This window comes from Felis catus, chromosome A2 (genome assembly GCF_018350175.1).
Source record: "Felis catus isolate Fca126 chromosome A2, F.catus_Fca126_mat1.0, whole genome shotgun sequence".
NCBI classification, from domain to species: domain Eukaryota; kingdom Metazoa; phylum Chordata; class Mammalia; order Carnivora; family Felidae; genus Felis; species Felis catus.
The window spans coordinates 92,243,477-92,269,630 of NC_058369.1; the positions used below are offsets into that span (position 1 = coordinate 92,243,477).

Sequence of the window (26,154 nt, forward strand, 5' to 3'; positions counted from 1 at the left end):
TGGTGTGGGACAATATACCCCTACCCCTGTTTGGCCAGCTGATGCTCTCGCCTCTCTGAGGGTAAAATTGAAATGCATAGGGTATTGCAGCGCACCCACTGATGAGCTCAAGCATATATTGCACAAAGCTGCAAATCTGTTAATGCGCTTTAAAGCCCATGTCCTGCCTCTCCTTTTCCTTATGCCTGAAAGGAGGTGTTTTTACTTCCAGATGCCAGAACTACTGTGATTTAAATCCTTCCAACCTTTTCTTGCCTTTTTTTTCCTTTTGAAATGCTAATGAGTCAAAACCAGAATTAAACAAACCTGGAATGTATTTTTAAAATGACATTTAATGAGTACAGATTTACAAAAGCAGTCATCCCTTAACATGGGGCAGACATACAAAAACAAAATGTTTATGAGCTCAATAAAAATTTTCCTAGAATACAGTGAAGTTTAGTCTAACTTTTTTATGTAAAACGGTCTGGACCTGTTAAAAGGAATATAGTTTGCTACTTTAGTCTGCTCCAAACTCATTCTTTCCAACCCTAGGTGAACTGGAGGAGTCAGCTGTGTTAGGATGGCCAAGTTGGTTTGATGGTTGGGGAAAAGGGATGTTGAGAGGGATGAAAGGAGGAAATTGGCTTCTCTGGTCCACCGGTGGGGCTGGGGACCCTTGTAGTTGAAGCTGAGGGTCAGGCCTAGCAACGCACTGTTACACCAAAACCACTGGATGTGTTCTTTAACTTCTGGCTTCATGGATGGCTTTTATTAACTACATAGGTAGAACATTTTTACTAGGTTATGAAAGTAGAGTTTTATTCTAGGCAGCTTCCCCCCCCCCCCAAGTTGTATCATTTTCTATTTTTAGTGATGAACTATGATCAAGTAAAAACATACCAAAAAGCATGATTAACCCCAGAGGTTTTCTTTATATCAGCCTGGATAGTATTTAATTTTGAAGCAACCATTCTCTAGACAAAGAGCAGGCTCCAACCCTAGAACGCTCAGTTGTTTTGCACAAAACAGAGTAGATGAGTAATGACATTTTCTCTGTCTTTCCCGCTGATGCTCTAGGGTCAGTGCCACACACCTCAGCTCTGCTCACAGTTTTCCAGGTTTTTTGTAACCTTGCTTGAGTGAATCAAAGATAAATTAATGGAGCATGCATTCTGTGTGCCTTCTCAGGGAACACAAACTGATATAAAAAACAAAATCTGGGGCTCTTGGGTGGCTTAGTTAGTTAAGTGTCTGACTTCAGCTCAGGTCATGATCTAGTGGTTTGTGGGTTCCAGCCCTGCACTGTGCTCTGTGCTGACAGCTCAGAGCCTGGAGCCTGCTTAGGATTCTGTCTCTGTCTCTCTCTCTGCCCTATCCTACTCACGCTCTGTCTGTCTGTCTCTCTCTCAAAAATAAATAAGCATTAAAAAAGTTCTTTAATTTCATAATCCCAATTCTTGGCAAGTATTCCAAGGAAATAATTTAAAGTATGGAAAAAAGTTATAAGTGCTAAGGTATTCTGAAATGTTATTTGTTTTAGTAAAAAACAGATATAACCTACGTGTTTAATTAGAGCATTGGTTAAATAAGTGTCCATTTGATGTAATATTAATGCAGCCATTAATAATATACATATACCATGTAAGTAAGAGAACAAAACCACTGATATATTAAGTGAAAAAGGGAGGATGTGAAGTTGAATATACAGTATAGATAAAATTATTTTCAAAAAGTTTCATAGAAAAATCTCCTGGATGGTGGGTGATATTTTAATATATTTTAATCATTTGCATCATGTAGAATATATGATAATAAAAGTTAAAACAGAAAGAATGGAGTAGGCAGAAAAATGTCAAACCCAAAGCCTTTGGGTTATTTCATTTTGTGGGAAGTGGGTGCCCAAGGCCCCTTTCAGCTTCATGCATGAGCCAGGAAGGCTAATCCTGTGGAAAGTCATCTTGGAAATGGTATTATCAGCACAGGAAAAATAGAGTAAACCATCTGCATTACAACAAAGATTTGAGAAAGAACCAAGTCTTATATCTCAGCTACTGTTCATGCCTCCCTACCCTAAGATTTTACATAATTCTCTCTCATCTATGCATTTGTCAAAATTATACTTTCATTATTCATTTAATGTCACTGCTTAAAATTATATAAGCCTTGAGAATTAGAGAAGACACTTTTTTTATACTAGAAATTCATTTCGTAGATGATTAGTATTGACCAATATTTGGAATATAGTATTCACAAAGCATACCACAATATCTAAATCATACATACCTAGTATAGTGCAGCTTTACAAAATTTATGTAGCTTGCTGTCTAAAATTCTGGTTTATGTGAACTTTTTGTGCAAGGGTTTTATCAACCCTTCCTTGCTTGTTGTACACTGAGAAAATCCAAGTGGATATCTCTCAATTGTAACTCAATCTTCCCTGTACTTATTCCTTGTAAAGGAAGGATCTTACGACAACAGTAATAGACTTGCATATATCCAACCCATGGTTACTTCCAATCAATTGTGAAATTATTTGTTGTGTTATAAAATGGTTCTCCACAGTACACATCCATGTTGGCAAAAGCAAAATCAAAGAGCACATTTAACTACAGAATTCACTATGGCAATATTTTTGACCACCTTCACTTGCAAAGAACAATAAGAAAAATTCTCATTCCTTTCACTTCATTGGTCCTCCTTTTCAGACATACCTCAGAAAGCCTTTATCAGTGGCCACCATCTTACTGTTTTCTTTTTCATTCCACTCAGCCCCTTGGCCCAGAGAAGGAAGTTGCTGTACTTCCCCTGGATTTTGCAAGACATTAGGTCATGCACGTTGCCCATGACAAAACAACTTTTTAGTGTGAAACCACAAAGATAACCATGACCTCAGCCCTGCTGCCTCTGGGAAAAAGAGAGGCAGGGACCTACACAGATTCATCACTAACCTGAGATTTACTGGTGTTCTATTCCTATCTGTCAAGTTCTTAAAGTCAGGCAACAGCTCCTTCTCTGTTAACAAACTTCAGGTCATGGTGGGAGAAAAATGGCTTCTTAACTGTTCCCATTACGTAGTCTTCTCTAAATATACACTACTACAGTTCAGAGTCCAGGTGGACTGAACTTTGCTTTAAATATCTTTCTCCATTCAATGTTGGTTTCGCATTCCTCTCCCAGCCCTGGCGGATCCGTGTAAGGGTCTTGTCTATACATGGCAGGACGAGGACGAACTTGATCACCAGCACGATGCAGGGAATGATGAGTGCTATCACGTAGGCTGAAGGAAGGTACCATATGAGACTCGAAGGACTGAGGAATCTCTTGCCACCATACACCATGGTGTGGGCTGTACATAAGATCAGGGTCAAATAACCCAGTTTGGACTGGATAAGCAAGAAAAGAATATGTACATTAACACTATATTTATATTTTAAAATGAAACACTCTAAGCCAATGCAGGATATTTATTACCAACCACAAACCTTTGATGTCTGTAATATTTAGAACACTCTGCTAAGTACTGGAGAAAACATTAACCCTCCTTCAGGTTGATAAATATTTCATTTAAAAAATATTGTGCTTATAAATGAAATGGTGGTTTCATCCTTTTTTAAAAAAATTTTATTCTTGAAGTATAGTTGGCATACAATGTCATATTAGTTTCAGGTGTACAACGTATTGATTTGACAATTCCATATGTTTTGTACTGCTCACCATGACAAGTGTAGGACCAGCTGTTACCATACTATTTTATTACAATATTATTGACTATATTCCCTGTACTTTTCATTCCTGAGATGGGCGAAACAGGTGAAGGGATTAAGTGGTGGTTTCATCTTAACCTGGCTAGATGGGAAAGTTTTCCAGAAGTAAACTTTTTTGAGTTAGAATAAGTAATATACTGTGGCTTCTTCCCCAGTGGTGAAACTCTTTCCTTGATCAACTTTTCTGGAGGCCAGAGATGCTAAGACAGTATGTCCTTAAGAAGCACCACAATAGTTTATGTTACAGACTAAAAGCAGATGCTAGCTAATTTCTATTGCAGTAAAGAACAATTAGCAAACTTTACTTTTGTTTGTTTGTTTTGGCCTAAATTCTAAAGCTCAATGTTTATTTCTGTCTTAATAGCCTTGACTAAAGGTGTTAACATGAGAAAATGTTGACTGCATTTGTTCTCTGGGAGAAACTGCAAGACTTTCAGAAATTCAAATAGTTTTATAAAATTCAAATCCAATTCCAGTTACTAATGGTCTTTTCTATTATACTGATTCACAATGAGCATGCATCAGAATAATTTGGAAGGCTTGTTAAAACACATTGCTGGGCCACACCTCTAGAGTTTCCGATCCATTTGGTCTGTGTGGAGCCTGGGGACTTGTGTCTCTAATAAGATCCCAGGTGATGCTGAGGTTCTAGGTAGCACACTTTGAGGACTACTGGTCTATAAGAGTAGTAACTAACTGCTTTTAGTGAGGTGTCTGGTGGTTGGTATGTGGGCAAAACCAATTCTCCCTTGTATAGACCCGCACTGAGTCTGGTATGACAGTCTAACAAACCTTGCTTTGGTGGTTTTAAAGTTGAGTTTAATATATGCCTTTTTTGTATCAATATGTCCTTATTAGAAGGCAGATATCAGAAGTAGAAATTTTGTCTTTGGGTTTCTCTTCATCTTGTGCCTAGCATATCCCTACACACAAAGTTTAATAGTTATTGGTGCTCTTCACTCTATACTCACACCTGTGGCTCCAGGAGTAGTCAGCAGTCTTGGCATGTGATGCCCAGCTAGGAAATGAAACTATTATGCAATGCCTTTTGGTACCAGAGTTTAGCATTTTTGGACTTGAACGTGTTTCACTTGCTATTTTTGTGACACTGCGGTGGAAGTGAAGGAGCATAATGAAAATCTGTACATTGTATGAGAGAAAAATGAAAATATTTGTAAAGCCAGACTTATTTTGCAATATAAAGTAGATTATATCTTGAAGTCATTACCTGGACAAATCGGAACTCTCTCCAGTTGACTGTGTTGCTAACGGATGGCAAGGAAGTGATTCCCAAGAGTACAAACAGGAAAAATCCAAGGATTCCCAAAGCTACGTATGAATCACTAAGCCAGGCAGTAGAGGTGCTAAATGGATCTTCTCTCTTTGCCGTTGCCTAAGAAAAATTATTATCAATTTTTAAAAATTACATTTTTTTTTTACAAACTGCCCAGACTTTTAAGGGGAGTGAAAAATAACTCTGCATACTATATTTGCTCAGGACAAATCGTATGTATTTCTTAATAATCACTTGAAAATAACTATAGAGAAATATGTACTTGGAAATGATATTTCTTGGTAGAAAAAGTAATTGGTTCTGCTGGGACTTTATTATATAGTTGACTCTAGGAATTGTGTAGAAGGTTTTAATTGACCCTATAAATTCTAAAACAAAGTAAACATTTACTTAAACCTTCTTTACCATATGGCTTCTTGTTCCTCAAGCAAAACTTGATGTTCTCAAATGATTATATCTGGATTCTGTTCATCTGCTTTATATGCTGATTATTCACACACACAACGTTTGGGTTTTTTCATGTTTATTATAGCATCATGTTTAATATAGCATCAAGTCTGCCCATACCACAGACTGAGAAAATCCAGGCCCTTTAAATGGGACTGTTCCCTAAGAATCTCCTATGTATTTGAGAAATAATGTAGAAAAATCCACAGAAGTACCATCAATGAGTTATTGACTAAGAAACTTTGAGACTTCAGTAAGATTGATCAAAACCAATTACTTCCAAACTAGAACGGATGGATAGCACTTCCTCTGGGATTGCTTTATGACTCTCTGAGCTGATTCTCTCTGAATTGTTCACTATGCAGAAAATAGTATTTGACATTTGCTCAAAATTGTTTAATTTTCTAGTTTTTGAGGATGGCTTTCTGCAAGTCAAACATTAGTGGAGGTATAAGCACCCTTTTGTGAATTTGTTTACCTTCCTGTGACAGAGGTTTGAACAGTCCCCTTACTTTTATAAGATGGTTGGTTTTGACTTCCAAGAGGAAGTAGCATGCACAACAAGAGAAGCTTGAAAACTCATTGGTTTACATTTCTTGACTGCTCTCCTTCCCTAAGGAATTCAAGTAAGTGTTATTAGGTTTCCTGAGCCTCCAAATCTGCCAGTTTGCCGGTATCCTCTGCACCCAAGCGAACCTGGGAATCTAACTTTCATTCTCACTAGTTTTATGAGATCTCAACCAAATTCATTAAAAAAAAAAAACAAAAAACAAAACCCTAAAACCCAAACTCAGAAAAACCCCAAACCAAACCAAAACAAAGAAAACCCCAAACAGGAACTATAGTCTACATTAAAAAAAAATAAATAAAGATGGTTTGGGGAACCTGGGTGGCTCAGTCGGTTAACTGTCTGACTCTTGATTTCAGCTCAGGTCATGTTCTCATGGTTCGTGAGTTCCGGCCCTGTGTCAGGCCCTGTGTTGACAGTGCAGAGCCTGCTTGGGATTCTCTGTCTCACTCTCTCTCTGCTCCTGCCCCCTCTCTCAAAATAAATAAATAAACATTAAAGAAAAAAAAAAGATATTTAGAAGAGTGATTTTCTATAATTGTGAAGTGGAATATGATGTAGCAAGATTTCCCTTTGCTTTAAAGAACTGGAGAATACAAATGAGTAGAGATTTACCTGGGTAATGGTTCTGTTTTTCATTGTCCATCGTACATAATATCGAATAGGAATCACTAGTGTGTAGAGGACGTGAAGGGAGGCAAATCCCAGTGCCACCAAGCCAAGCTGCTTTCTGCAAAGCATCCAATGGTCAAGCCAGTCCGGGAATCGGCGGTATTTTGTACCTCGGTACAGTTGCAGAATGGCAGCAATAACGCCCGGGAGGTAAACCAAGGCAAGCAGTGTAAGTGCTGCTATTGGGAAGACACGATTTGGAATGGAAATAGCCATGCGAAATGTGCTATCTTTCCCGCTATTAACATAGGGGTAGATTACATCTCTTATAACACAGTAGAAAAAGAAGAAGACACACAGAAAGGCAGACAAATAGAAGGGGAACTTCCACATTGGAAACAGTTGCAGGGGGTAGTTTTCAATTTCTTTGGCTGCCATGAGAGATCCTTGATCCAGTGGAGTAAGTCCAAGAGTACGAACAATATCCATTACTCTTTGCTTGGCTTTGCTGTCATTTCCACAGACGAACACCTGGGTTAAGAATAATTTATTTTGTACTTATTCTTTAATAATTACTTTGAAAGTCTATGTAAGCACTGTGCAGAGCAAGGACGTGTAGTAGTGAACTGCTTTTCAAACAAGGATATAGAAGCAACATGTTTTCAACTTGCACATGCGTGCTGGATAGTTAAGTACCAGGGTTGAAATTGAGAGTGGTTTTAGTATATCACACTGACACAATAGGACTTGGTTCTCCCAGGGTGATGGTTTGATTTTTCTTCTGTATTTGTGGGTACTGTATCACTTCGGGATTACTTTTAATCTCAGTGAATAAATGGAATCAGTTTCATACAGTGTGATGGGAATGGAAAGGATATCCATCAACAATTTAACTGTGTTACTTTTTAGTATTTATAGGAGGCCTCTGGAGACTGACACCATCGGCTTCAACCAAACTCAAAGCTGAGGGTGCTGACAATGGGAAATAAATCACAACAATTGACTACTTGATTAAGCCCAAGAAAATTATCCATGGCACATATTAGCAAATTGAAATGTTTAGTGGGTATTTTGTTTTGTAATTATATTTTGGCATCTTTGAGGAAAGTGGACATTCAAACATTTACTTTTTTAAAGATTGAGTATAAAGTAATCATTTAATATTACCTGCCGATTTGCATCCAGTGCTCCAGACTGGAGAGCCCAGGCTGAGATGGTGTTAAATGCTTTTACTACGTGAGCACCTGGCACCAGCTGAGCAAGGTACTCGGCATTAGATTCTGGATACTGATTGATCTTGAGGTTATTGCTGATGTCGACCAATGTTTTCCCTTTGAGCACCTCAGTTAGTTCTGTGAGAAAACCATAATGCTCTCTGTGGACTGCTATGATTATGATGTCTGATTTCCGGGCCGCTTCTGAGTAGCTCAAGACCTCTGCACCGTTGGGCAGCAGACTGGACTTCTGGGGGTTTCTGCTTCCAAAAACAATAGAATAACCACACTGGAGCATTTTAAGTGCCAGCGATCTTCCAAAATCTCCAGTTCCAAAAATACATATAGTCTCTTGCTTTTCTGAAGAATTCATAGTAAAAGGAAATGCATCTGTAGAAGTTTTTTCCATAACTGAAATATAATAACAGAAATAGTCAACAAAATATGAATGCTCAACCTGGAAAAGTTAATGAGAATCATATCCAGGAAACAGTGATCATCTGGGTTGCTCTCATCTTCTCATGAATTATCTCAAGCGTAATTCCCACATAATTTGGAAAGAGTAAAAATTTTCATGTATATGCTCACATGTGTCTCATTTAACAAAGTCATTAGTGAAAAACTTCTGTTGGATAAAGAGATGTAGTGAAGAACCAAGACACTTATTGGTGGATGCTTTAAACCATGGACCTGTGTTACAATGATAACTGCATTTACCTAACACTTAACAGTTCCTAGAGTTCTCAGAGCAAAATCTAGCAAAGGATGCACTAGTAAGGAAATTGTAGACCAATTTACTTATGTTTTATGATACAAAAATCCTAAATAAAACATTAGCAAACGGAATCCAGTAGCTTGGTAAGAGAAAGTGTGCATTGATCAAATGGGGATTATTCTAGGAATAAATATAAAGATTAGTTCTTTAAATTCAATATTAGGAACTCTACTAATATAACTTAATATATTAGAAGATTTAAGGAGAAAAATACAGTCAAATTTATGTATGCTAAGTGGACATATGTTAAAATTTGACATTTATTTTTGATTCATAGTCAAAAAGGAACAGAGAGATATTTCTTTAATATACAAAATATCTCCCTCAACCTAAAATCAATTAGTATTATACTTAAACAGAATTACAAAAAAAAAAAAAAAATGACCAGAAACACTCCCAATAAAGTCATAAGCCAGAGAAACCTATCTGCTTTGACCACTTTAGTTATTATTGTTTGGAAATTCTAGCTAACACAACTAGACCAGAGTAAAAGATTTGAGATATAGAAAGTCAAAAGGAGTTGTGGATGATCAAACTGTAATTTTGGGAACCTTGAGAAAGTCAACTGAAAAAGTACTGTAATAAAATCAATCCAGCATCTTGTTCAGGAAGCCAATTAATATCAATATTTTTCATTTATTAAAAAATAAGTTCAAGATTTAATAGAAGAAAGGGTCCTATTTACAGTTGCAACAAAATAGAGAAAATATTTAGGAATAAACTTAAGATAACAAGACAGGTACAAGAACTAGATGAAGAAAAATTAAACACTTAAATTATCTGTCTTTATCTATCTATCTATCTATCTATCTATCTATCTATCTATCTAGAACCATAATAGAACTAGATGGAAACATTGAGGTTTCTTTTATAACTTTAGAGGGGAAAGGCTCTTTTCCTATAAATTCCTGAAACCATCAAAGAAAAAGGGAATAAATGTGATTACATAAAAATAAATAATACCCGCAAAGCAGAAACCACTATAAACAAAGTAAGAAGATCAACAAACTGGAAAAAATATTTTTAACTCCTACAAATAAAAAAAAAATAATTGCTGGAAAGCCTGGGTGGCTCAATTAGTTAAGCATCCAACTTCGGCTCAGGTCATGATCTCATGAGGTCATGAGTTCGAGTCCCACATCGGGCTCTGTGCAGACAGCTCGGAGCCTGGAACATGCTTCAGATTCTGTGTGTGTGTGTGTGTCTCTCTCTGCTCCTCCCCTGCTTATGCTCTCTGTCTCTCAAAAATAAATAAATATTTTTAAAAAATTGTCCTTTAGAAAATTGGGCAAAGGATATAAGTTGACTGTTTATCCTAAGGTGATATGAAAGACTTTTTAATGTAGTGAAACAAAAAAAATCTTAATCTTACCCAAAATAAAAGAAATGCAAGTTGAAACTAAAGTTGGATACTGTTGTAAACCATGTGAGTTACTTTTTGAAAGTTTGTGAAATTTAAATTAAAAACAAATCAAAGTCCTCAAATTTCTCCAATGTAATAAAATAAATTTGGTTGTTTTATTAGAATATTTTTTTTTCTTTTAGTACTGAATTTTTCCCAAAATTAATTAATTATTTTTAAGAGAGAGAGAGAATCTCAACAGGCACCTTGCTCAGCACAGAGCTCGATGTGGGGCTCAAACCCATGCCCCTGAGATTATGACCTGAGCCAAACCCAAGAGTCAGACCCTCAGCTGACTAAGCCACCCAGGCACCCCTATTATTTATTTTAAATAACATTTATTATTTAGTTTAAATTTTCAATTGACCTTTTCCTTTCTTTCTCCTTCCTTCTTTCTTCCTCTTTCCCTTCCTTCCTTCCTTCCTTCCTTCCTTCCTTCCTTCCTTCCTTCCTTCCTTCCGTTCCCTCCCTCGCTCCCTCCCTCGCTCTCGCCTTCTTTCTTTCTCTTTCTTTCTTTCTTTCTTTCTTTCTTTCTTTCTTTCTGTCTGTCTGTCTGTCTTTTTGTTTAGTAACGTATCCCCAGTGCTAACAAGAGCATTGATTATGATGGACTAGACACTTCCTGCTACAATTTGTTGAATGATATTAGAAAGGTGCATTGTAGGTGTTAGAAGTAGCTGTTTGCTCTGTGTGCCAGGCACAGTGTGGGGCACATAATGAAGAGGAAGTTGAATGATTATGATATAAGAACGGGGAAGAATAAGGGAGAAGGAGAGAAGTTGGGGAGGATGTTGTAAAGACATTGCTTCTTTAATCCAAATGGGTTTAAAGTAACACTCAGTGAATTTGCTGTGGAATTTTAAACCAGATGTAGTCACTATTTAATTCCTACAGGGTGGCTTTCATGCTGATTGTAGAGCATATGAAGCTTGTACCTTTTTAATGGGATTTCAGAAATTTGCCCTTTCCACTTAGCCTGTGGAAAACACCTATACTCTTACCTGAGCTTATCTAAAAATGTGTACCTGTATCACAAGCAGACCAGTTAGAGCTTTGGAGGTAGTCACAAGTCATGGAAGAAAAGGACAGGACATACAAGACTCTCCTGTGCTTCCACAGGAACTCTTTGAATAACTGAATTAATCATAGCAACTGAATCATTTTTAAAACCAGCTGGTGACTGATACCCTGAACTTTTGTGACCGCATGTGGGGAAGCACCCGAAGATGATATAGGGCCTCTCAGATGGGAACGTAGCTGTGCCTTTGAAAAATTTTTAGTAGCATCTACAAATGCAAACTAGGTTAGCAATTTATACTATATTGGTTAATTGCTAATCAGTTAACACCTTGTTTTTACAACTCAACCCCTCAAACTGGTAAATGATGCCTTAGTTACTGTCAGACTGTGAGTGTGTTCAAAGAAGGTCAGATAGCTGTCCCCTCACTTTTCATCCAGTCTTTTATCCTAACATTATTTTCTATCTCTTATATTTGGATGAACATTTGCAAGCAAAATACAGATTTGATAAAGTTACCAGCAACTGTTAATGAGATGGATGGTATCTTTATTGACATATTCTTACTTGGATCATCTTAATCATTGCAAAGTGAGAGTGATTCCAGACTCAATTTTGGCAGTTTGGCCACTACCTTAATTTATTCTAACCTGTCATAAACTTAAAAAAAAAAATGAACATATCAGCTAAACAGCACTATTGTTTTGCTCCAACTTTTTTATTTATTTATTTTTTTTTTAGTGAAGCTTAAACATAGGGTTTGAACTCATGATCATGAGATTAAGACCCTGAGATCAGGGCAGCTGGGTGGCTCAGTTGGTTAAGCATCCGCCTCTTGATTTCAGCTCAAGTCACGATCTCATTGTTTCGTGAGTTTGAGCCCCACGTCAGGCACTGAGCTGACAGCACAGAGCTTGCTTGGGATTCTCTGTCTCCCTTTCTCTCTGTCCCTCCCCTGCTCGCACTTTCTCCTCTCAAAAATAAATACATAAATAGGGGCGCCTGGGTGGCGCGGTCGGTTGGGCGTCCGACTTCAGCCGAGTCATGATCTCACAGTCCGTGGGTTCGAGCCCCGCGTCGGGCTCTGGGCTGGTGGCTCGGAGCCTGGAGCCTGTTTCCGATTCTGTGTCTCCCTCTCTCTCTGCCCCTCCCCCGTTCATGCTCTGTCTCTCTCTGTCCCAGGGATGAATGAACGTTGAAAAAAAATTAAAAAAAAAATAAATAAATACATAAATAAACATTAAAAAAAAAAAAAAAGACCCTGAGATCAAGACCTGAGATGAGATCAAGAGTCAGACACTTAACCAACTAAGCTACCCAAATGCCTCTTTCTTTGCTCCAATTTTTACTACCACTCTCAGCTTGGGTAAGTTACTTAAACTCTTGGTGTCTCTGTTTCATCATCTTTAAAATGAGAGATTGATAGTACCTACTTTGGAGACAGTGTGAGGATTCGATGAACTAGTGTATCTTAATATAGTTCTTGAGATATAGAAAATGCTCAATAACTTATCTAATATTAATAGGTTATTCAAATAATTTAGTAATTTTCTAATTAACCAATCTATTAGTTACCTAATTAATGAAACCTTTATATAAATTCTATACAGTAAGGGTTAATTATGCTTCTATAGCGGATTATTGGAAATATATACAATTTATCTGGAATAGCATTCAATAATTCTTAAGAAGTTTCTGCTTTCCTCACTTATTTCTTTTTATTTAAAAAATTTTTTTTCAACGTTTTTATTTATTTTTGGGACAGAGAGAGACAGAGCATGAACGGGGGAGGGGCAGAGAGAGAGGGAGACACAGAATCGAAGCAGGCTCCAGGCTCCGAGCCATCAGCCCAGAGCCCGACGCGGGGCTTGAACTCATGGACCGCGAGATCGTGACCTGGCTGAAGACGGACGCTCAACCGACTGCACCACCCAGGCGCCCCTTTCCTCACTTATTTCTTAAAAATCCTGTGTGAAATGGCTTTAGGGCATATGAATTTATCAAAACATAGAAATATAAACAGTTCAAGTGTGAATTTCTCTCATTTGTAATTCTTTCATATTTTATTTTAATATTTTCCTCTTAAAGTGCAGCTTAACAATCTAGTGTAACACACTTGGGTTGTTACACCAAACATTAAAATTATTTTCACTCTTGGGACACCTGGATGGCTCAGTTGGTTAAGCGTCCGATTCTTGATTTTGGCTCAGGTCACGAGTTCGAAATCCACACTGGGCTCTGCACTGACCCTGCAGAGCCTGCTTGGGACTCTCTCTCTCTCTCTCTCTCTCTCTCTCTCTCTCTCTCTCTGCCCCTCCCCTGCTCGTGCTCTGTCTCTCTGAAAATAACCTGAAAAAAATATTTTCAGTCTTAAACCTTCAGAGATATTACTGGGCAAATTGGAGGTACAAAGATGGTAAGGAGGTATTAAAATATCACTGATTGATTTAGAAAGAAATAGGGCAATTAGTTACTCCTTATCAAGTTACATAAGTTATAATGTTGGTAATTGTGTTGGCCACATCTTGAGCTCCTCTTCAAATCTTCCTGGTTCTACTTTTAGTTATTGGGCAGTAATGGAGCTCTGCTGAACTTCCACTGCCTATCAGAGGCTCGCTTTGGGGACCCACTTTGGGGACCCTCTTCATTCTTGTCCTGAGGTTTCTCTGATACCTGTACCTGCTTAGCATTCTATGACCCATGGGGCCACCATAGCCCAATGGAGGACGTGGCCCCCTGGATAAATGCTGACCCTTTCATCTTCTGGCACGCAGTTCTGACACGTTTTATAAGGCTCCTCAGAAAGCCACAGCAGAATACAGCACCACTCCTCCTTAGCAGTGGCCAAATTAAGGCTCTCTCCTGCCATCTTTCTCACGTTCCTAGTTTATGCCCCTTGCTCTTCGCTCCTTGGAATCACTTCCCTAGTAAATTCTGCATGCATACCTTTGTCAGAGCCTCTGCTTGCCAATCAATTCAGGATAATACAACAGTTTGGTTATTGTTTGTTTTCATGGAAAAAGCAAAAAAGATCAGATCTCAGGTTACCATAACTGGGATGATGAAAAAACATGTGAAAAATAAAGTTATTAATTCTTTGGAAGAATTTAATTCTGAACTCTTGGGAAAAATTCCAATGACAGGAGTTCATAAAAAGGAGATGTAGGCATAATTGAAACCACAAGGGAGATCAAGTTGAGGGTTCGTTTTAGAGAAGGTATTATATAAAAAAGGAAGTTACGCCCATTTCTTACCATTTGTAACTCAAAATAGCTCCCGTGTGTAAACGTGGGTTTCTGGAGGTAGTAAGATTTCCTATGCCACTTAAAAAGTTTCCTAATCCTATTTTACTTTTAGATGTAGGATGGAAGGAACAAAGAAAATAAGAAATGTGTTACACAGGAAGCAGAGGTATTAAGGGAAAGTAGAGTTAAGATAGTTAAAACATAACATAGTGATTTCTTTTTCCTTCTGCTCTTTACACACTTCAGTTCTGTCACAGGAAACACAAGAATACCCCCTGGATTGGAAAATCATTCAGAGGCTCCTTGAGATGAAGGCCAAGACAGGTAAAGTGACCCCACTGGGCGTTCATATAGATTAAGAGATTGGTAACCAACAGCACAGATGCAAAGGTGGTGAAGATGACTTGGAAGGGCCATGGTAGCAGCCACCAGAGAAGCTTGTGTGCCTGCGCATGGGTGCACTCATGTGCGTGTGTGTAAGGCACGGAGCGGGACTAGGTGTGGGTCATGTAGAGTGTTGCCCGTCATCTCCCTCTGTCTGCAGATCCCAGCCCAGGCATGGGGAACCTGAGACAGCCTTTTTCTGGGAAATTCCAACTAGGCTTCTCTTGAGGAAGTTAGGGCTTGCCTGGCTTGTGTGTTTTATTTGTATCACCTCCTAGAGGTCAGAGATGAGAGAGGGCCCGGCCACTTCCAATTTAAGAGCATTCTAGCTTTTAAAAAACATGGAAATGTCTCAACAAGATAACACAAATTGCATGTTTTAAATGTTTATGCCTAACAAATCAATGCTATTAACAAAAGAATATTTTTGTTGAAATACCTATAGATTCACAGGAAGTTGTAAAGATAGTAAGAGAGGTTCCTGGGGATTCTTCATTTCCTCCAGGGGTTACATTTTCCATAACTGTAGTACAATATCAAAACTGGGAAACTGATATTGGTAGAATGTGTGTGTATAGTTCTCTGTCATTTTATCCCATAGGTAAGTTCATGTATCCACTGGCGCCATTAGGATACAGAACTGTTCTAGCTCTACTCCCCTCTCTGCTCTCTTAACCCCTGGAAATCATCACTCTGTTCTCTAATTCTATCATTTTGTCATTTTAGAATGAAATATAAATGAAATCACATAGAATGTAACTTTTTCATGCTGGCATCCCGCCCCCCTCCTTCCCCATCACATAATGCCCTTGAGATCCATCCAAGTTGGTGCATGTATCAGTTTGTTCCTTTTTATGGCTGACTACTGGTCCATTGTATGGACTTCTTCACTTGCTTATTTGCTACTATATGTCCTGTTTTTGAAAAGTCATCTTGTTGGCCATTTTTTAAATGGATTTTTGGTTTTTTTAACTGTTGAGTTTTTATATGTTCTAGATATGAGTCCTTGGTCAGATAGGTGGTCTTCAAATATTTCCTCCCACTCTGTAGCTTGTTTTTTTATTCTGATGGGTCATTCGCAGAGCAGAGGTTTTTAATTTTGATTAAATTTAATATATTGCCTTTTCCTTTTGTGGATTGTACTTTTCATGTCATGTCTGGGAATTCTTCACCTAGCTCTTGGTCTTGAATATTTTCTCCTCAAAGCTTGGTAGTTTTATATTTTACATATAAATCCATTATCCATTTTGAGTTAATCTTTGTACAAAGTCTGAGGTTTAAATCATTTTTTTTGCCTATGAATATATAATTACTTCCCTATCAGTTTTTAAAAGACTATCCTTCTTTCATTGAATTGCTTTTGTACCTTTGTCAAAAATCGGTTGCCTGCACATGCATGGCTCTATTTCTGGGTTTTCTATTCTGTTCCATTGATCTATGTTTCTACACTCTGCCAATTCTATGAAGTTTTGATGACTTAAAATTAGGTAGACTCATTCTTCCCACTTCATTTTTTTTTTAATTTTCAGAACTGTTTTAGATATTCTAGTTCCTTTGCCTTTCAATATAAGTTTTTGTAATATCTTATCCATAGCTATAAAAAATTGTATATTTTAAATGCTTATACTTAACAAATCAATGATTTTTGACATTTTCTGAAAATAAAACATAATATATTTGTTTTGTTTAGGAGATAATCACGGGCTGTATTACAATATTAATTCATATTAAAGTATAATAGCAGTGTGCAGTTATCTGATAAGTAGATACAAATCTAAACTTGTAAAATAGACTTCTTTTTATCCTAAGCAGTATATTTCTGTATATGCATAGACCTCATTTGGAGAACACATCAAAATAAAATTTTGAAGTCCTTTGTGTATCAGCAGCCAGAGGCAAATTGACCTTTCTCCCCTCTCTGTGCCCTGGAATAGATCCTGTTCTGCATTCCTTTTAGTAAGAAGAACAGGGATCAACAACCCAAAGCATGCCCATTCTAAAAGGTGGGCACTTTGTCGCCTTGCTTTTGGAAAATGGGCCATTTGTTTCCCCTAATGTTTTCACAGAATGAAGAGGAAAATATTTAAATACTTATGAATATAAGACCATTTTAAAAATGGGAAGAGGAAAGAAAATCTTCCCCTCTCTCTCAGGTGCAGAGAGCCCTGAAAGGAAAAATTAGCCTTCATGAATCCTCTTACATCTTCTATTCTGAGAAATCTATAGAAAATACAAATTAAGGTAAATTCTTTGATATAAAGATACAATCTTATATTAACACACAATAGTAGAAGGCTTACTTGTTTTTTTAGTTTACCCAGTTTTACATATTTATACAAACTAAAAATGCAAAAAAAAATGTTTCACTGAAAAAGGTTTGGAGGTAATCATGAAAAGGACTATAAAGACAAAGCTCTATCATCATCACAACACACAATTTTGGGTAATAGAAATAGTGTGCTGGGAACCATGATAAAACCATAAGTAGGCAAAGAAGGACCCATTTATTGAATTTGGTTTGGACAGGAATGCAGGGAGAGGGGCCATGGTGGTGGTATAGACAAACAGATGTCTTCCTGGCACTCTTTCCAGAGTTTTGTTCAACCATCAAGGTGAATTCTTAGAATCACTCAGGTTTATAAAATGCAAACACCCATACAAAGGAACCACTAGAAAGTAGTGGTTCTCAACCTTGGTATACATTAGGATCACATAGAGAACTTTTGTAACATACTGATGATCAAACTCTTGGAGAGTCTCAGTCAACTGGTCTAGGGTAGAGTCTGGGCATTTTCTTTTTCAAAAACAGCTCCCCTAGATGATTCTACCTGAGCCAAGAATGCAAACCATTACCTGTTAGCTTTCAGTTAATGGTCTGCTACAGTGGTTCTCTTCCTGGTCATACATTAAAATCAGCTGGGTAGCTATTAAATGCTAGGGCACCACCCCCTGAGATTCTGAATCAATTGGTCTGAGATAGAGCCCAGACATCTGTATTAACAAACAACAACACAAAAACCCAACCCAAACAAGCAATCAAGTCTAAGGAGAACCACGGCTGAAAACCACTGCAAATGAAAAAAAGATAAGTCTATCTTTTTTGGAGAGAGATGATAGGGAAGGGAAAGGCAGAGAGAAAGTAGGGTGTTGATGAGGTTATAAGGGTTTGCAGGAACATTTCACCTGCTTTTCAACTTTCCCACCACATACTCATTGGCTGAGTCTGAGAGCCTAGAATTCCTATTTTTATGAAAACCAGAGGCAGGAATGAGTGTGCAGGACCCACAAAGAGGAAACTCGAGGGAGTCAGACTCAGGGTTTGGTATTAGACAGCCAGATAGGGTTTTGCTTTGTTCCTATCTCAAGGAAACCTTGACAGGATGTTCTCCATGAGCCACAAAGTTTGTTGGGTCAGTTCCCCTCACAGATCTACTACAGTGCTCCTGAATTTGAATAGTAACTCTCAAATGGTGCCATACACTATCTCGTTTATCATTTGGACAAAACCATTATTAAAGATATTCTCCACCTTTCCCCACTTAATAATTCAGCTTTGAATTCTGAAACGATTGTTCAATCCAAGATTTTGAATTCTTTTGGCAGGTAGTATCCCCAATGGACACATATACTGCCCCTGGTGTTGTAGCACACAAACCCAGGGATCTTGCTTGGCCCCTTCCAAAGAGTTAGAATACAAATAACATTTTTAAACTCTGTAAGATGTGACACGATTTTTCATTTTAATTTGATGCCTGTAAACAGGGACTTTTTTTTTAAGTCCCTCCTTCTGTTTTATTATTTCTTCTGAATTTCAACCTGAAAACCCTACATGACTTGACAACATATTTGTAATGAGCTGAAGCCCATCAATCAAGTATCTCCTTTCATCACAAGGCAGAGGGGCAGCAGGGACTTGTGCAATGGTGCCAGTCTTCTTGTGATTAGAGCATTTGTTTTAATATATCCCAGGGACAAGTGGAAAGCAAAACATACTTTAAAAAAATTTAAAACCTTCCACTAACACATGAACTCCTCCAATTTTTTCACTGAGCTCTTTCTGTATTTAGTGAAATCAAAGTTCTTCAGAGAAAGCAAGCATATTCACATTTAAGCATGTATTATTTTACTGACAGGTATATATTATTGTAGCAAAATCAGAAGACCTTGGCTTAAAAAGACTTCTGATTACAGTTTATGAAAAATGTAACATGTCTATAATCAATGGATTTTTCTAATTAATTGGTTTTTTTTGACATTCAGTCTTCAGTTGCACATGTTATTTGAAAATAAAATAGTGCATTTCTTATTTTAGCCTTGTAGTTAGAAGTACCTCTGTTAGTAATAGCCACAGACAAAAAGATCTCTAGCATTTAATGCATTTAATCCAATTAAAAACCACTGTAGGTTGGTTGCTGAAAAACTGATAAATTATTTCAATTGTTTTGTGAGAAAATATTATTTATCTCATAGCAACCAAGTTTACTGATGATTAGCTTTTACGCTGGCCAACAGAATAATGCAAAAGGAAACAGGAGTCTTAACCTGTACAGTTTGATCAAGTCACAAGAACATAACTATATAACCTTCACGTTAATGTTCTATAGGGATTTGCTAATAATGAGAACCAGCTATGGCCTGTGCTGCAGCTATAATGATTCTGTTAGTAACATCTCACTGCCACCCAATGAATTACCAAGACAGCAAGGAAATGCAGACCTCTAGTATCTATTTTAATTGTACTTTAAAAGAAAAAATTATTTATTTTTAACTTAAGTTCTCCATGAAATTCTCGTTCAACCAAAAACCTTACTAATACATGTTTTCACATTTGGATCTCAGCCACATCTGTCAAGATTCCCTGGCCAAGAATTTTATCATGTAGGTTCATTAGCCACTGACTAGGTTGGTTAATTTATTTGATTAAAGCCTGGGGCTCATGACAACAAGGTCAGGAATTTAGTCACGTCTGAGTTAATTTGCCTTGACCTCTATTTACCTTCTAAATGCTGGACAACTTCTTACAAATCTGTAGTTTACCACACATTCAGCATCAGGACAGAACTGGACTTGCCACCATCAGAAAAATAACTCTATCTTGCTGATTAGGTGGCATTTGGCTTGTACACGCTACATGAGCATTTGCTTATTGGATAATTTGGTGATCGCGACAACCCACTTAATAGTTAGTGTCAATTAGTGAGGTTTGCTTTTTCTAGGACTACTGTGATCAGGGATATTTGGCAAGTGATTTGATCATTTCAATTCTGAATGAACTTTGTTTAAGTAAATTCCCTATGAATGGTCACTTATCTTCGCATTGAGGCCACGAGGAATTATCTAAGTATTGATAACTGCCAACTTAGTTTGGGGGTAGAGGAGTGTTGCTGTGGATCTGATCCCACTCCTAAGTCCTGCTGATGAAACTCAATTCTGCTTAGGGGCGCCTGGATGGCTCAGTTGGTTAAGCGTCTAACTTCAGCTCAGGTCACAATCTCGCGGTCTGTGAGTTCGAGCCCCGCATCGGGCTCTGGGCTGATGGCTCAGAGCCTGGAGCCTGCTTCTGATTCTGTGTCTCCCTCTCTCTCTGCCCCTCCCCTGTTCATGCTCTGTCTCTCTCTGTCTCAAAAATAAACATTAAAAAAAAATTAAAAAAAAAAAAGAAACTCAATTCTGCTTCATATTGTCTATCTTCTTACCATTTAAAAAATAAATCTCCTGGGGGCAGGGGAGATTCACACATTCTTAGGAATATAGTTTCCTTCATCTTTTGGGTACCATTTTCATCTCTTTCTAAGCTAGCTCTCAGAGGCAAGGACTCCGCTGTGGCCAGAGTACCTCTAATGTTTGCCAGGACTGATCAGCTTGAGCTTTGGGGCTGGGTCTGGCCTTGTAGCTGCTCCCTGTCTTACCCCAGGGGACAAAGTGCTCTTGAAACTGCTCCCCTTCCTCCCTGTGTTATACTCTGATATACAAACTTGAGAGCAGTGCTAGTTGATAAATATTCTTTAATGAGACAGCTCCTTCTTTTAAATTCCTCGGTTTTCAATGTCAGCTCTTTTCAGTGGTATGTATGGCTAGAGGCTGGCTTGCCAGGTAAGAGCTTGACATTAGGCACGGTGGGAATCTTCATGCCATGGAAATCAGCAAATGTGATAAATCAGGACTTTTTTTTTTCTTCTCAGAGAGCCATTTATCAGCACCCCATTGGCTCTTTCCCTACCTTTCCCACACCTCCCCCCCCTCCCCCCATTCCTAAGAATTGCATTCCTGCTTTCCTGGGGGAGATAGAGACAGGAGCCTCTTTGTGTACTGCTATCCCCAAACACGTATCTTTCCATTTTTCAGATATGCTTCAAGAATGCACAATTTGGGATCTTAGTCTAGGAAAACCAGAGGCAATTGATACGCTTTCATTATCAACTGAATCAAACCATTTGCCAAGCTGCTAACTGCTTTCTCCTCAACATCCTCCCCTTTCCGATACCACCCAAGTCAGGGCAATTGAATAGGATGAAGAAATCATTTTAGTACTTGGGTAATGGAGAAGAAATAACTGGAAGTATGATAAATTTTTTTTTGTATAAGAATGATTTGATATAACTTAATTCTTGTGAACTGTTCACTAGGCTTTGTATCTTATACCATGCTTTCTAGTATTAAAGAAGGCTAACATGTTTTACTTAAGTTAAACTAATTAAAACCTTTAAAAATTCAATATTCCAATTTTCCTGGCCTCAGTTAAATGCCTTAATCCTATTAGATCACTCTTTAAAATGAATTACACTCTAAAGTATTATAGTTACACATTTTTTAAATGAAACCCGGTATAGCAACATAATAGGGTTACTAAAATTAACGTTAATGAGAAGAACCACCAAGGTTCCTGCAATTTCTTCCTCCTTTAAAAAAATACTTACAATAATTCCTACTATTTATTTTATATTGACTGTACAGTACAAAGCAATCTCATGCTTCTCCCCAAATGGCAAATGTTTGAAATCTGGACACTTTGACCTTAAGTGGTACAGTGCAGGGGGCATCTGTGCTCAGAACCTACTACATCCATAAGGGTTCTTATCTTCCAAAAATAAAAATCAGTGTTATCAACATGTTGGTAGGCTTTCATGTTTGCAATAGACTTTTTGAACAGACTCTCTGTGCCAGGCACTGTGCTGTACTCCCTCTTGGGGAGGACGTAGACACATCTTCAAACTGCTATAATATAGTGTGTAAGGACCCAAGCAAGGGATTGTGCAAAGTGGGTCCCAGGTTAAAGAATGGGCACAAGTTAATCTGGGAAACAGGACAAGGAAGTTTACTAAAGTCTGCGCAAAATTGCCTCAGCCACTATTTAACTTGGGCTCAAAGCTGCATCCACACCCTGTGAAAAGAGCAGGTACAGATGAAACATGCATAATCAGTGTGGACCATTAATTGCCCCCTCATATTCTCATGTTCCTCAGCTTTGGTGCCGTCACCACTGAAGACCTCACTGGAGTCCCCTGCTCTATTGTTAATGCCATTCCCCCCCCAACCCCCCAACCCCAGTATTTGGAACTGAGGCAAAAGAGACTACCTAGTTTGGGTTCTAATAACCCTCTAGGAGGTGTACTATGTAGTTATATTGTTACCTCTTCGGTTTCTTTTTATTCAGAATTATAGGTCCTACTTTTCAAAATTACCCTTCGCACACACTTTTTTCCTTTAAAGATGAAAATTGAACTTGCTTCAGCCTGACATTAGAACTGCTCATACAATCTACATTTAAAAGAAACATATTTCTCTCAAAATAACTTTTCAGAAATATGTGACTGTCAAAGTACAATGTGGTAAGATCTCTCTCACATGGTTTAATAAACTCTTCTAGAACATTGTGGAGAAGGATTTGGATTAGGATGTCAATGTCCTGCCTAGTTAGAATGGAAATAGTTCTTCTAGTAGAAGAGTGTATTCTTTTTGTAGTGGTGTATTTTGGAAAGATGATCTCCATAAAGTACAAGCATCCTTTGTTCTCTTTTCCTTAATGGTTTTGGAAAAACAAACTGTTTATGTATATAGGCCAAATATGTTTTCTCATCATGCTTAAAATTAATTTTAAGCATTAATTATCCTTTAGTTATTTATCGCCTTTGTTCCTTCCAGGACTGATTTCTTCTCAACAAAAGAACAAGTGTTAATTCAAATCATTTTGAAAAGTCATTCAAAATGTCTCAATAGGCTTAACACATCATGCAGAACTGCTCAGAAAGTCTTCATAATTGACTAATGACCCATTCTCTTTGGGCTTACAAAGAACAGAGACAAACAGGTGACTTCAGAGCTCTTGTCTTTGTAAATCTTATTTCTGTTATTTCTGGCATAAATGTAACTTCAAAAAATGCTCCCACCCAGAAAACCACATTATTCGTAGCCCGTGTAGAATCTTACAGTAAGAATTATAGGTAGATGTGGGTGCAGAGACTTAGCAAATGGCCTCCTTCTCAGAGGACAACTCAGGGGAAACTACCAAAAAGGTACCCTAGCAAGTCTTCAAGTTTGAAGGGTGATTATGTACATCTATTTGCCAGTAGCTTTTTAGCCTTCTCAAGATTTTAAAAGGAAATGATTTTTAAATAGCAGTTGACGACAGATCTAAGTGACTTATAAAAAGAACCAGATGGTGAGGATCACGAAACACTGGACTGTGTTTCCAAGGGTGACCGCAGAATCAGCTACTTGGGAGATTTTAAAAGGAGAATCTATGTCCTTTTAATAAGGGCATTAACAATGGTGGAATGATGTAGGGGTGGTCCTTCAGGAGATCGTGAAATGCAGAGTGACTGCCCAGGGTTTCTTCAATTTTGAAATTCTACGACAAATGAATCTATTTTCTTAAAACTGTTCAGAACAAGGCTCAAGGCCCAGGGTTTTCAACTTATTAACAGGCTTATAAACTTTTATTTGGTTACTTCTAACAACAGTTAGTAAGCTGAAGCAAGACAGAAGTCTGGAAATTGTTTTCGAGTTAGGGGTCAGGTCTTGTACACATCGGTTTCTGAACATGAAGTTGCTCTGTGAACTTCTGCAGAGCCATAAATGTTGCCAATGGAGAAAGTGCTCTGACCCAATTTCTCTATACACATGTACCATTTACTTTACAACCCCAAAGCCTGATAAATAGGTTTTCTGGGTTGGCAATGTTTGCCACGCAGGTAGAATGCATGCAGGCGGAATTTCATTCTGTGCTAAATCACAGCATTCTGAAAAACTCGGGGCCTTGCAAAAGGCCATATCTCAAAAAAGTTACTGCTTCAAATAAATGTGCCATTTCATAAAATTACACCTACTGAATCAGAAAAAATGTTCTTTCATGTGAGTGACATTTATATGACTGCCATTTATAGGGAATAGGACATTCTCACAGAGCAAGGCTGAAGAATGGTTTTGAAAGCTGAGAGTATTCTCTGAATGATAAATGTGTTAGAAGTCTAAGATACTTGTGTGGGAAGAGACACTCCAAAACTGGGTAGTTTCCCTACAACAGAAACTTGCATTAGTATGAAGAAAGTAATTCCTTGGTTATACTTACTGCATTAATGAGATTTTCTATATATTTCAAACCAGCAAGCATCTTTAGTCATTGATTTTCACCTTGGTAAAGTGTTGGACCCTGTCGATCATCTGGTCCAAGAGCCTTTTATTTTACATAGGTGGAAAATGAGGCTGAGGTGGTGAGCTTCTAGTTAGAACTAGGAATAGAATTCTCCAACCTCCCTCCCCTATTCTCCGTCCAGCTCCCCTTCATGACACCAGTCATCTTTTTAAAAAGTTCCTAAATTACCATCCAGGGAGGGAGGGGAACTACCTTCTAGCTGCCTCTGGACAAACTGGGAAACAGAGATTTATTTATTCTTCACAATAAATTACTTTTTCCAACATTATTTCTCTGGAAAAGCAATCGCTAAATTACAAAAGAGGGAGTTTAAATCGAGATTAAGGACGGAAGTGGTTGCAGATCTCGGCACACATTTCAGCTCTTGGTGAAGATCTGAGACTGCGGAGATTGCCAAAGCCACATTCTTCCAGGCGCCCTTCTTGGTGAGCGCCACAAAACCGCTCTCATCCAGAAGTTAAGATAGAGGAATATAAACCCTTAGTCTTCGGGTTTCTCTGCACCCTGGGGTAGAGATGGGCGATGAAACTCCAGGAAAATAGATGCTTGCTGAATTGCTTAACTCATCGCGGGACACCCTTGGATGGCCCGTCTTGGAGAGAGGCGCGGGGTTAGGGGGGGCGCGGCGCGGAGTTTGCCAGCACCTTCTTCCAGGTGCTTTCGGGCTAGAGAGTGGGGTCCTGGAAGTAGGGGCTCGATGTGGGCTGAAGCAGATAAGGGAGGGGAGCCGCGCGGCGAAAAGTACGAGGCAGTAGCGGGCTACAGGGACCCACCTGCTAGGAAGTGCTTTTGAGGCGAGGCGGCCACGGTCAGGCGCAGCTGCAGCAGGGAGCGCCGGGGGTCAGTCAGCTCACAGCTCCGGGCTGCGGGTGGCGCCTCTCGCTCGTATAAGAGGCCAGAGAGAGGAGGGAGGGCCCGCTAGATTTCGCAAGATAAGCGGTGAAGAAAGCGTTTTCAGGAAGCGTTCAAACTGGGAATCCCGGGCAACTGGAAGAACCAGAACTTCCTGTGCTGCCACTGTGGCCGTTGCTGCAGATGTTGCTGCTGGTATCAGCCTGCGGGGTTTTCAAGGGTTTTCCCCAGAGCCCGTGGAATCTGCATTCCAGGCAGATTGAAATTTAGGGAGGCTGAGGAGGATCCCTCTCCCGAAGGAGCCAGACAACTCTGAGTAGCTGGGAAAACACTACCTGGTCTACGCTTCCAGGCATTTCTCTTGCTGCCATTTTGTCTCAATTCAGAGTAAAAGGTGACATCTTTCCCCTCTGTCTGGAAGCCTTGGGTTCTCATGGGGCTCATAACTTGATCTTGAATTAGGAGGTTTTCATTTAGGTAGATTAAGTCGTTCAAAAGAAGCTGAAAGAAAGAGGGATGATGATGTGGATGCCTTATTGATCTATAGCTAGATAATATTACATAATAATATGCAATAATATATATTGCATAATTATATACATGCAAATGGGATTGATATGTCTTCCTATATAGGAGGAGCTCAGAAACTACAGCTATGGGGGTTTAAGATTTAATTAGTCATGGTAACCTATGGGGCAAAGCACCCCTCAAACTCTGCAGTTTAGAACCTAGAATCTCCTAATCTGTCTCTTGCCAAGCCATCTGGTCTTAAGTTCCATGGCATACTTGTCAAGATCCAGATGTTCAGCCACATGGAGGCCTGTTCCCAGCACTTTGGAGCCAACCCTTCCTTTGCCTGGATTGCAGCTTTCTGCAGAGTATCTTGTGGTGTTAGCTCTCACCCCATGTCTTCCAAGAAGTCTTCTCCGAGCCTCTGGTTGCAAT

The 26,154-nt window shown here is 38.6% G+C and overlaps 1 protein-coding gene across 1 annotated transcript; it reads right to left on the reverse strand.

Moving 5' to 3' along the window:
• Positions 1 to 312: 312 nt before the first annotated feature.
• STEAP4 (STEAP4 metalloreductase) lies at positions 313 to 25,355 on the reverse strand. Its single transcript, XM_003982729.5, has 5 exons — positions 25,131 to 25,355; positions 7,835 to 8,292; positions 6,671 to 7,198; positions 4,975 to 5,139; positions 313 to 3,365 (listed from the first exon to the last, which is right to left on the reverse strand). Exons 2-5 carry the CDS (start codon positions 8,288 to 8,290, stop codon positions 3,078 to 3,080), a joined length of 1,437 nt encoding a protein of 478 aa, XP_003982778.2. The 5' UTR covers positions 8,291 to 8,292; positions 25,131 to 25,355; the 3' UTR covers positions 313 to 3,077.
• Between the last annotated feature and the right edge of the window lie 799 nt (positions 25,356 to 26,154).

What these genes read in the sequence shown, in the direction of transcription:
- STEAP4 (XM_003982729.5), bottom strand. Translation starts at nt 8,290, where the DNA reads ATGGAAAAAACTTCTACAGATGCATTTCCTTTTACTATGAATTCTTCA. An exon ending in CACTGGATGCAAATCGGCAG is followed by an intron (nt 7,199 to 7,834) that starts GTAATATTAAAT and finishes TTCTTAACCCAG; the next exon opens with GTGTTCGTCTGTGGAAATGA. An exon ending in GAGAGTTCCGATTTGTCCAG is followed by an intron (nt 3,366 to 4,974) that starts GTAATGACTTCA and finishes TTGCTTATCCAG; the next exon opens with TCCAAACTGGGTTATTTGAC.